The 13,092-nt window shown below is 40.2% G+C and overlaps 1 protein-coding gene across 2 annotated transcripts in view; it reads left to right on the forward strand.

Moving 5' to 3' along the window:
* The window catches only part of VPS8 (VPS8 subunit of CORVET complex), a 755,312-nt gene that overhangs the window by 486,189 nt on the left and 256,031 nt on the right, over positions 1-13,092 (forward strand). For both annotated transcript variants that reach the window (XM_033944522.1, XM_033944523.1), the window contains one exon: positions 5,916-5,998. In XM_033944522.1, the coding sequence (XP_033800413.1) occupies positions 5,916-5,998 (83 nt within the window). The remainder of the gene's footprint in view (positions 1-5,915; positions 5,999-13,092) is intronic.

The following is a 13,092-nucleotide window of genomic DNA, read 5'->3' on the forward strand; positions in this document are numbered from 1 at the left end:
CCTCACCGTCTGGAACCCGATGCATTTCTCCTGGATTGGACCAATCTCTTCCTTTATGCATTCCCTCCTCTTCCGCTCATGCTGCGCACCTTATTCAAGCTCAAGAGGGAACAAGCCACCATGATTCTCATCGCTCCACGGTGGCCCAGACAGCATTGGTTTTCCCTTCTACTTCAACTCAGTTCCAGGGAACCCATACCTCTTCCTCTGTTTCCTTCACTGCTTACACAGCATCAGCAAACACTGCTTCATCCCAACTTACAGTCTCTGCACCTGACAGCTTGGTATCTCTCGGGCTGACTTCGGCTCACGCTCTCCTTTCTCAGCCTGTCCGTTCTATTATTGATGCCTCCAGGAAACCGTCTACTCTTCAATGTTACCAACAAAAGTGGTCTCGGTTTTCTTCCTGGTGCCTGTTACATCACCATAATCCCATGTCTACAACAGTGGGACTGGTGTTGGACTATCTGTTGTCCTTATCTGACTCTGGTCTTAAATCCTCTTCGATAAGGGTCCACCTTAGTGCTATTGCAGCTTTCCATGAGCCGATTCATGGGAAACCCCTCTCAGCTCATCCCTTAGTTTCAAGATTCATGAAGGGCCTTTTCAATGTGAAGCCACCTCTTAAGGCCCCTCCTGTTGTATGGGATCTTAATGTGGTTCTTTCTGCGTTAATGAAGCCTCCTTTCGAGCCTTTGGCCTCAACGCATTTTAAATTTCTAACTTGGAAAGTGGTCTTTCTTATAGCTCTCACTTCTGCCAGGAGGGTCAGTGAGCTCCATGCACTGGTGGCTGATCCACCTTTCACTGTTTTTCACCATGATAAGGTCGTTCTCCGTACACATCCAAAATTCCTTCCTAAGGTTGTGTCTGAGTTTCATCTTAACCAATCCATCGTTTTACCTGTTTTTTTCCCAAAGCCTCATTCTAATCCAGGTGAACAGGCTTTGCATATCTTGGATTGTAAACGTGCTCTGGCTTACTATCTTGATCGCACCAAACCTCACAGATCATCTCCTCAACTGTTTTTGTCCTTTGATCCTAACAAGTTGGGTCATCCTGTATCTAAACGCACCCTGTCCAATTGGCTTGCCGCTTGCGTTTCCTTCTGTTATGCTCAGTCGGGCCTGACACTGGAAGGTTCTGTCACAGGCCACAAGATTAGAGCTATGGCAGCGTCTGTAGCTTTCCTCCGTTCCACTCCTATTGAGGAAATCTGCAAGGCTGCTACTTGGTCCTCAGTTCATACTTTTACATCTCACTATTGTCTGGATGCATTCTCCAGACGGGATGGACACTTCGGCCAATCTGTTTTACAAAATTTGTTTTCCTAATGGCCAACCTTCCCTCCATCCCTCTTTTTGTTAGCTTGGAGGTCACCCATCAGTCAAGAATATGCTGCCTGCTTGTCCTGGGATAAAGCACAGTTACTTACCGTAACAGGTGTTATCCAGGGACAGCAGGCAGATATTCTTGCGTCCCACCCACCTCCCCGGGTTGGCTTCTTAGCTGGCTTATCCTAACTGGGGACCGCGCGCCTCTGTCGGGCGGGAAGGCACTCGCGCACGCGCGGTGCGGCCTAGCTAGAACTTTCTAAAGTTCTTAGAGTGCAATCACTCTAAAATTGTCCGTACCGGGGCTCCGTCGGTGCCGTCACCCATCAGTCAAGAATATCTGCCTGCTGTCCCTGGATAACACCTGTTACGGTAAGTAACTGTGCTTTTTGCCCGGCACCAATGTCAGATGCACCAATCTATAATTCCGGTCTATAATTTCCAAGATCACCTCTGGAACCCTTTTAAAAAATTGGCATCATATTGACCACCCTCCAATCTTCCGATACTATGTTGGATTTTAAAGAAAAATTACAAATCACTAACAATAGCTCTCTGCAAGTTCATTTTTAAATTCTATCAGCACTCTGGGATATATACCATCCAGTCCAGGTGATTTGCTACTGTTAAATTTGTCAAACTGACCCATTACATCATCCAGTTTTGCAGAGATTTGTTACCATTTCTGGCACCAGTAGCTCCCCTACATCTTCCTCAGTGAAAATCGAGGGAAAGAATTCATTTAATCTCTCTGCTATGGCCTTGTCTTCCCTGAGAGCCCCTTTTATCCCTCAGTCATCTAGTGGTCCAACCGATTCTCTTTCCAGTTTCTTGCTTTTAATATGCCTATAAAAGTTTTTACTGTGTGTTTTTGCTTCCAGCACAATCTTCTTTTCAAGGTCTCTTTTCACCTCCCTTATTAGCGCCTTGCATTTGACTTGACATTCCTTGTGTTGTTTACAGTTATTTTCAGTCAGATCCTTCTTTTAGCTCTAACTTTCTTCACCTCACTCATTAACATTACATTACATTACATTACATTACATTAGGGATTTCTATTCCGCCATTACCTTGCGGTTCAAGGCGGATTACAAAAGGTTAATTTAAAAAAATAGAGTTACAATGATTAGCAAGAGAGGTAAGTTGTAGATCTTATAAACATTTAGCGGGTTGTTGAGGGTGAGGTGGTTTGTGAAAGAGTTAATAGGTGGTCATAGTGGAAGTTCTTTTGTTATTATTCGTGCAGTAATGGATAGGTCAAATGTCAGTTTTAGAGTTATTAAACGGTCGTGATGTTATTGCTGCTTCAGGAATTTCTTGAAAAGTATGGTTTTTAATTCTTTTCTGAACGTCCTATAGTCTGGGGTGGTCATCAAGAGGTTGGAGATCTTGTTGTCCAGCCTTGCGGCTTGGGTGGCTAGGAGGCCGTCGTGTAGTTTTGTTCTTTTTACTTCCTTGATTGGGGGGGGTATGAATGGGGAGTGCGTTTTTCTGTGTCTTGTAGTGGGTGCTTGGATAAGGCGATTGTTCAAGTATGATGGGCTGTCTCCGTGTAGGGTTTTAAATAATATGCAGTAGAATTTGAATTGGATTCTTTCTTGGATTGGAAGCCAGTGTGAGTTGATGAAGGCTTCAGTGATGTGGTCATGTTTTTTCAAAGAGTAGATGAGTCTCAATGCTGTATTTTGGATTGTTTGGAGTTGTTTGATCGTAGTTGCAGGGCAAGGAAGGAAGAGGATGTTGCAGTAGTCCAATATACCTAGTATTAGGGATTGTACTATCAGTTGGAATTGTGTTCTTTCAAAGAATTTTCGGACTTGTCTCAGATTTCTCATGACTGCGAATGATTTCTGAATTGTTTTATTTATTTGCGGTTGCATGGTGCAGCATCTGTCTATGGTCATGCCAAGTAGTTTTATGGTGGTTTGGATGGGATATTTGATTGCGTTTATGTCTAAGTTGGTTGTGGTTTGGATCTTGTCATTTTCGAGAAGGATGAATTTTGTTTTGTCTTGGTTGAGTTTAAGTTTGTGATTTTTCATCCAGGTTGTGACTGTTTCAAGTGTTTGGTGAAGTTTGTCTGTCATGGTAGGTTTAGAATGATCGTATGGGATGAGGATGGTGATGTCATCAGCATAACTATAAGTGGTTATGCCCAGAATGTCCAGATGCGTTCCTAGAGAAGCAGTGTAGAGATTGAAGAGGGTGGGGGATAGTGGAGATCCTTGTGGTACGCCGCAGGGGTTTGACCAGGATTCTGACTTTTCTTTGTTTGATTTTACACTGTAGGTTCTGAGTTTTAGGAATCCTTCAAACCAAGAGTATACTTTATCTGCCGGCTGCTATTTGGTCTTCCTTCCTCCTTTTTTAAAACATGGAATATTTCTAGTCTGGGCTTCCAGGATGGTATTTTTGCTTAACATCCACTCCTGATGTATATTTTGACCTTTGTAGCTGCACCTCTTAGTTTCTTTTTTTTACCATTCTCCTCATGTTATCATAGTCTTCTTCTTTTTAAAGTTAAATGCTGTTGTATTGGGTTTCCTGTGTAAATTTATTCCAGGGATTATATCAAATCTGATCATGTATGATCACTATTATCAAGTGGCCCCATCACCATTTCTTCCCACACTAATTCATGTGCACCATTAAGAACTAGATCTAGAATTGCTTCACCTCGTGTTGGTTCCTGAACCAGCTGTTCCTTAAAGCAGTCCTTGATTTCATCAAGGTATTTTATCTCCCTAGCACGCCCTGATGTTGCATTTACCCAGTCAATATCTGGGTAATTGAAATCGCCCATTATTATTGTGTTACCAGTTTGTTAGTCTCCCTAATTTCTGATAGCATTTCAGCATCTGTCCATTCATCCTGGTCTGTCGGATGGTAGTACACTCCTATCACTATCCTTTTTCCTCTTTCATATGGAATTTCTACCCATAGGGACTCCAAGCTTTTCTGCTGCTGCAGAATTTTCTGTCCATTTGATTCAAGGCCCTTCTTAACATATAACACTACGTTTCCACCGATTCGATCCACCCTATCACTACAATATAGCTTTTGCCCCAGTATGACAGTGTTCCATTGGTTATCTTCCTTCCTAAAGGTCTCAGAGAGGCCTATTATATCTATCTTTTCATGTAGTGCAATATATTTTAGCTCTCTCTAATTGTTTCTTAGGCTTCTTGCATTTGCATACAGACATTCCAAACAACGCTAATCATCTATTTACAATTTGCTCAGCAGTTGGCATGTATAATTTGCAATCTTTAATATCAACCTGCTCTGTATTTAAGAAAACCTGGTCTACTGTGGCCTATATTGCAAACTCACTATCAGGATGCTCTGTCTTCCCTTTTATGATGATATCTTTTAAAGATACCTTGTCTCTCAAGGTCAGTATTCCTTCAGGCAGATGATGGTATACATAAAGACTCATCAACTGTTAACCAACTCCCCTTCCAGTTTTTCTTCTGCCATTAGTAGTTATTCAGTAATAAACAAGGACAGTGGAGGACAGCCTTCACCTGTGCTTCCCTACTTGTGTGGCTGATTTCATTCTGCTTGTTGGTGGAGAAAGTGGATTTGCTTGCCTTTACAAGGGTTCTCAATATACATCAAGATAAATCAAACACACATATCCATTCATCTTTCTGGGCAGTTGTTCCTACAACTTTGCTAAAGACCTTGAGAACAAGGAACACCTGAAGTACAGGAATCTCCATGCATGATTGGAAAAGCACTTGTCTTTCTTTTCTTTTAATCTTTATTAATTTTTCAGTCTAAAAACAGTGCACCAAGGAATACATACAAGTAATTTGGAAAAACAGCACTTAGATCCATCCATAAATACATGAGAAACCATTTTCACCCCCCCTCGCACCTACCCTGATTCCAATGTATACAAATAAACCTTACAACAATACATACATACATGTAATTAATAAGCAAATCCTAATTTAATATCCCACAATTACTGCTTCGTACGACAGCAGAACCGCACTCTCCAGAATCAAATCAATATGTCCCCATATAGAGTTCCAAAAATTGAGTATCAAAGGACAATAGAACGATCTAGTGTCCCTATGTCAAGATGACAGTGCCAGCATCTATTAGATTTTGAACTATCTAGCTTTTGTAATCTAACAGAGGTCAAAAAACTTTTATGTAACAAAAAAAACCATGTTTGTCTCATAGATACTGACACTGTACATCTCATCCTCCAAGTCCAAACTTGTGGCCATTGAGACGCAGAAATCTGCTGCTTTATCTCAATGCTTCAAATGTCTTTAAGACTAGTTTTTTGGTTTCTTATTTAAAAATTCAGATATTAATTTATACCACTTGGCTGCCTGATGCCCTAGCAAATCTGTCTGGAAGCATAGGCCCGACAAGCTATACTGATCCCAATGGTGTGTCTGAGTTATCCTGTTATCTGTGGAGAAATCCTCCCTTGCTGCCCCTTCCCCCCATTACAGGCAAGCACCTTTGCTATTCTCATGTATTGGGTGCAAGGTTAATTTTTATTATTCCCAATATGTACTGTGATTGTGTTTGCATTGACTGTTCTTGATCTTCTAGCTCTGAAGTGCTTGACCATGCTAGTGCTGAACAGTATGGCAGCTTTTATTGCCCTTCCATCAATTTTACAGAGAATCTTACAAGTGAGTATTGGCCTAACCATAAAATCATTATTTGTCTCTTTAGTTTATTTCCAGCGCTTATACAATCTGTTTTAGATGGAGGAAATAGCACTACATGGCAGCAAAAGTTATTAGTGGAAAACATGATGGATTGCAGTCATAGCATGACTAATATCATAAAGAAAATATGATCATGTAACCCTTTTTCTATTTCATTGACCAAATCTTGTTGTAATTGCAAGCATTATTGAACATAATAAAATTTAGGTATAGATTTTGTGCTTTATCTGCCTTTTGCCAAAGATGTTATAAAAATTATTTATCAAAACCAAAACCTGAAAGAAGTGTATTAAAAAAATGAAGGCTTCCCTGGGGGAAGTGAAAAGCATTTCATTTTATCAAGTGTCTGAATATGGTCTGAAGGAACATAGAAGGTTGAGTATTAATTCACCCACAAAATCTTAATCCCTTTTAAATGCTTGGAAGGCACAGGTGTTTCAAATTTCCTTATTCAAAAGGAATTACAGAGAGGAGAAAATTAACCTTGATTGATTTTTTTTCTTCTTTGGGTGGGTGGGGGGCTACATGCGCAAATGAGAAACGATAAACTGGGTTTAAGAATTTAAGCAGCACACGGACCTGTCATCATGTAGTTCAGGGAAATTGCTTCCTGAGCTTATAATTTTCAAAATGATCACACATGTAAATACAAGCAGACATTATGTGTAGATCATACAACATATCTGTAGCAAAGACAATCCAGATCTCTGACATCCAGAGAAAGATATCATCAGATATTGTATCTATCCACAATACATAAAAGCACATGAGCTATCAGGGAGCTCAGGGAACTTAATTACTGTTGAACAATAGTGCAAAACTATTTTAAGCTTTTAGGGTCACAATTTAACTTGTATCCTTTAATTTACCATATTTTGGTTTTATAAAGACACATTGAAAAATAATAGCTTTTCCTGTGTGTTTTTTTGGGTATAAATGGAATTGGACCCAAGATTTCCACATCATTCACTGGTTTCCTTACCTTGCAGTGCCACATTTAAAACCCTATATCTCCAAAGTCCTTTAAAGAAACTGACCACAGTACTTAAAGAATAGGTTATAAGAAAAAGTAAAGGAAGAAGAAAAAAGATTAGATTATGAGGACTCTTAGTGCCTCCTAAAGAGCATCCTTAACTGTACCCACAATAAAAGAAAATGTGATATACCATCAGCCAGCGAACTTTCTTAGAAGTGTGTCCTCCACCCTGGAACTCTATTCTAGATGGGCTACCCTAACTCAAGACCACCTCTACTTCAGAACTCAGGTGAAAATCTGGATCTTCTCCCATGCTTTTAATGTTGGAGGCATTCACTCTCACAGTGCATCAGTACTAATTTGCCACTTGCCCTCTGAGACAAGTTGCACATACTGTACTTTGTACATGCAATTCTACTTTAATCCAACCATCCCCAAGGCATAGCTAGCAGTCTATTTGGGGGGTGAATGATAGGGGGGGGCACATGTTACCTCTCTGCTCTACCCCATGTAAAAAAAAAAAAAAATCATATCTTTACTAATGGGACGCTCAATCTGAGCCTGTTTGGGGAGTGGCAGCACTGGCAGCTGGAAAGCATGCCACTGTCTCCCTCACTACTGAGGGAGTATGGGGAGGGGGCAGTTTGGGCAGTGGATCTCTTTGGCTGCTGGGGCTTGGGTATTTCCACAAGCCATTCATCTGGTGCTATAGTTGTAGAAGGGGCCTGAGTACAAAGTTGGGGAAGGATGAGGTCCAGGACCTCGAGGGTCCCTGTAGCTATGCCACTGAGACACCCACTTTTCTATTCCAATCATCCTTGTCTTGCCCATCTTGTCTGTCTGTCTGTCCCCACTTGCTGTCTGTTATGATGTTTCATTTGTATTATGCATGGTATATTGCCAGATTATTTTTAAAACAATGTGACTATTTACCAGCTGAAGCGATCGTTATGATCAGAAAATGTTGCATTATTGAGAAATATCGTTAATACAAGATATATAGAAACCTGTGTGATGGTTTTCTGTCATGCCAGAGTTAAACTTTGGAACTCTATGTAAGGGCAGCTGAGAATGTGTCCTGATAGAATGGGATTTAGAAAATTGTTGAAGACCCAGATGTTTGACAGTATTTTTATAAGATCTGAAGAGAATCAGAGGTAGAATATACTAGGGTCTCTGTCTATTTTTGATTGAGTCTCTGTATGTTTTATTGTATGATATTTTAATTATTGTGTATGTTTTATTATTGGAAACTACCTAGTTGTAGATGGTATGTTGTTGTTCGATACCATCAACTAATGCTTGAGTCCTAACGACTTGATGAATTGCGGATCTAAAAAGAAATCGGTTTTGTGCTAGTCCGGAAAGGTCCTCCAGCATCATCCCCATGGTTGTTTTCAGCGTGTCCAGCCATCTGATTGCAGGTCGCCCTCTTTGCCTGGTTCCTTTGATCTTCCCAAACATGATGTCCTTCTCTAGTGATCTTTCTCTTCTGATGGTGTGACCAAAATAAGACAGTCGTAACTTCATCATTTGGGCTTTGAGTGACATAGCCAGTTTGATCTCTTCCAGAATCGATTTGTTAGTTCTTCTGGTGGTCCACGGCACACCTAAAATCCTTCTCCAGTACCAAAGCTCAAATGAGTCAATCTTCTTTTTGTCTTGTTTCCGTAGTATCCAGCTTTCACATCCATAACTGACCCCTGAGAAAATGAGTGCGTGGACAAGTCTGATCTTCATTTGGAGTGTTACCTCCTTGCTGTTGAATACTTTGTTGAGAGCCTTCATTGAAGAGTGACCAAGTGCTTTTCTGCATTGTATTTCCTCCCTGCTAGTTGCTTCTTTGTTTACAAAAGAGCCCAGGTGATTGAAATCCTTTACAACTTCTATTCTATCACCTTCAAGCTCAAAATCTTCATTTTCCATGTTCATGATCTTTGTCTTGTTTATGTTCAGTTCTAATCCCATGTTTTGACTTTCGGCTTTGACTTTTCTCAGTAGATGCAGCATGTCTTTACTGCTGGTAATGAGCATTGTATCATCTGCATAGTGCAGGCTGTTTATATTTTGGCCACCAACTTTGAAACTGACACTCTCTTCTTCCAAATTTGCTTTTCTGAGGATGGTTTTACCATAAAAGTTGAACAGCTAAGGTGACAAGATGCATCCTTGCCTGACACCACGTTTTATTGGAAACCAATCAATGTTGCCATATTCAGTTCTCACTTCAGCTTCTTGATTTTCATTTAGGCTCTCTATCAGCTGAGTTATGTGTGTGCACTGGAGTTCTCCATAGTTTATTGTGATCCACACAGTCAAAAGCTTTGCTGTAGTCAATGAAGCAAAGGCATAGGGGTTTTTGGTATTCTTTGCTCTTCTCCAATATCCATCTAACATTGGCAATAATGTCTCTTGTTCTTCGACCTTTTCTGAAACCAGCCTGAACTTCAGGTAGTTCTTGCACAACGTATGATTGGAGCCTTCGTTGTATTATTTTCAGCAATATTTTGCTGTTGTGTGGAATTAATGCAATTGCTCTGTAGTTGTTACAGTACTTGATGTCACCTTTCTTTGGTATAGGTATGAACGGTTATCTTCTCCAGTCAATTGGCCATGTTTTTTCCTTCCATATCTGTTGACATAGTCAAGTGAGGGCCATGATGACACCCTCCGAGTCTTTTATTAATTGAAATAGCGTCAATACCAGGTATACAAATTTTAAAATAAATAAATACAGTTTTTATGTTATATGAATGTTAGATTTGGATTTTAGATTTTTTACTCACCTTTTCCAATCTCAACTGAAGATGAGTTACATTCAGGCACATAAGTTATTTCTTGCCCAAATGGGTGAACAGGCTAAGCCAGACATGGGCAAACTACGGCCCACGAGCCATAGCTGACCCGTTTAGTTTTTAAATCCGGCCTGCCGACCATCCGAACGCTGCCAATCACAAGCCCTACATACCTCCCTCCAGAGCAACGTTGGGCCGGCAGCACTCTAAACAGGCTGCTTTGCGACCTTCTCTTGTCAGGGAATTCCATCTGCTGCATCACTGATGAAGTCATCAGTAAGGTGGCACACGGAAGGCCCCAACGAGAGAAAGCCACAAAGCAGCCTGTTTAGAGTACTGCCGGCCCGACGCTGCTCTGGAGGGAGGTATGTATGGCTCGCAATTGGTGGGTTTCGGATGGGAGGGAAGGATGGAGGGTCAGCGGGGGTTAGGCTGCACAGCAGGGGCGGGTGCTCAAGGGTTCTGCTGCACAAGGGATGGGAAGGAGGGAGGGAAGGATGGAAGCTGAGCAAGGGTTCTGCTGCAAAGAGGGATGGGAGGGATGGAGGATTAGAAAGATGCTCTTGGTCCAGCCCCTCTGTCAAATATAAGAACCCATTGTGGCCCACGAGTCAAAAAGTTTGCCCACCCCTGATCTAAGCTGTATCTGAGGCAGTGAAGAATGAGATAAATTGCTTGGGTACTGCAAGGAGTATCAGTGGGAGAAGCCTGGCTTTCCTAATTTTGCAGCTTTCTTCTTTGGCCACCAAGCTGCTATTCCATTTCATGCTTTACTGTGGTATTTTAATGATGATAGTAAATTATTACTATTTCTGTAATTTTATTTGCCTATTTTCAAGATTAGCTCACTTTTTTCTAATTGCATGTTATGCTGACATTCGCCATTTTTTTAAATAGATAGTGTTGAACATAGGCAGCCTATATTGTATTAACTACTGCATACCTGCTGTAAAAACCACCTTGGGTAAATTTGCTCATAAAGGCAGTTAACACATTGCCACTGTTTGATAACTCTATAACCACATTCTGTATACATTTTGTATTTTAGTTCTTTCTCAGTATTTCTAGTCCAGTTGTATTCATGTACACTAGATATTTCCCTGTCCTTGGAGGGCTCCTAATCGAACTTTGTACCTGAGGCAGCAGAGAGTTAAGAAATGTGCCTAAGATCACAAAGACTAGGCATATTTATTTATTTAATAAATGTATATACCGTTTAAACCTAAACAGTTTACATATCATTACATATGTAATTTAGTAAAACAAATAAAAACAAACAAACATTAGCATATAATCATCAGAAAATCACATAAAGATTTTAAACTGGGCTTTCCACATTCTCAGCTTGCTGCTCTAACCATTAGGCATCTACTCCACTCCAGACTAGTAGAAGCTAATATTTGCTAATATGTATATTTCCCGGTAGGACTCCTGTAATATAAATGCAGCTATATTTTTAGTGTTCTTGCTTGGAAGATTATAATTACTCTAATTGAATGCTGAAATCCACTTTTGCCATTCACATTTTTAGATCTGCTTGGCAAAAAAAATGCAGGATTTCTGTCTGTTTTTTACTAAAATAATTTAAGATTATAAAATAGGTCTGAGCTAGGTATCCCTAGTAATCAGCATTTGTTTCACCATCCTGAACAAACCCATTTGTGTTTTGACCACAAGTGGGACAGACATCTTGATCTTTGAGGTGAATAGTACAAATTTTATTCCCAAATCTCCCTATCTTCTCTATTCAAGTAAATATAGTCAGTGTCTTCTGTGTTATAAAGGAAAGCTGCTGTTTTCCAAAGACAAGCTGCTGTTTTCCGAAGACAAGCAGGTATTATATTCTCACATATGGGCGATATCATCCATGGAACCTGGTACATTGCCAAGTGCACTTTCACTTTACATCTTTAGGCAATGCCCATCCCACACATGTGCTAGTGACTTCACATCTGATGTTGTCTTGAGGGACAATCAGTTCTCAATTTCACATGAAGCTTTAAAGCTGTGTCTTCATTTTCTCCTCAGCTTATCAAATGTAGATATCTTTTTATGACTTCCTGATTTTGTTTTAATATAGTTTTCTTCATAACACAAGTCTGCGACTAAAGGCTAAGATCAAGTGTAAAAAGCTGTTTGATTATTTTCATCTAATTTCTATGTATTTTGGTGTGCTGAAAACAAATAAAATATTGAAAAAACTCCTAGACATCATGATTTGCCACAAAATGCAAAATTATCTTCAAATTTATCAATTTTTTTTATATTATGGGTTTTAACCAAATTTAAAGTCCAAATTACTATTAATTAATTCACATAAGTGCATTTAAGATATAAAATGCCAAAAAAAACCTTAAAGGGGTTGTCCGAGTTAGGTAAAAAAAAATACAGCACTTTAATTCTGATGGTCAGCAATATATACATAAGCTAAGCAAGTTTTAGGGAAAAAAATTCTATGTCCTCATTTCCCTAGTTCTCTTCTGGCCCTTTGTTGTTATTTGCAAGTAAACAATCTCTGCCCCTCACCCCCCCTGCAAAGGGGGTAAATACAAGTGCTGCTGTGAGTGACATGTCTGACTACTGGGATACTCAGCAGCATGCTGTATGTGTAAACCTCAGCTCTGAGTCTGTGCTTTTAATGGTAGAAGGGGTTAATCTTTCCAGAAGAATCCAGTGGGAGGGAGACTCAGGGCAGGGGGGCATGGCCAGCACTGTGACGACTCCTATAAAGACAAAGAGCTGCTCTCTCCTGCAGTCCACACTTGTGTACAAATCATCAGGTTCTTGGTTCTAGGCTGTTCACACTTTTTTATCGCAGTTTGTGTTAGCTCGTCATTCTTTAACCGTTATGTTATGGCTCCGCGAAAGTGTATTAATTCGCCAGACAGTTTCTGTTTCATCTGTGGTGAATATACAGTGTTGAAGCAACAGCAGAATATTACAGACTTTGTGAAAAAAGTATACTTCGCATACTTTAGACTAAAAATTGGAGATCAAGATAAAGTTTGAGCGCCTCAAAGTGTGCAAACACTGTGTTGAGGACCTACGAAACTGGTTCAAGGGTAAGAAAAAATCTTTCCATTATGGGATTCCTATGTTATGGCGAGAGCAAAAGAATCATAGTGACGAGTGTTACTTTTGTTCATGCGATGTGAAAGGGTTTAATTCCAAATGGAAGCATTTCATTTCACACCCCAATCTTCACTCAGCAATTCGTCCCATCCCCCATGGCACAGATATACCAGTACCCAAGTCCCCTGCTACCTTGGAAGAGATACCTAGCT

This window comes from Geotrypetes seraphini, chromosome 5 (genome assembly GCF_902459505.1).
Source record: "Geotrypetes seraphini chromosome 5, aGeoSer1.1, whole genome shotgun sequence".
Lineage (NCBI taxonomy): Eukaryota > Metazoa > Chordata > Amphibia > Gymnophiona > Dermophiidae > Geotrypetes > Geotrypetes seraphini.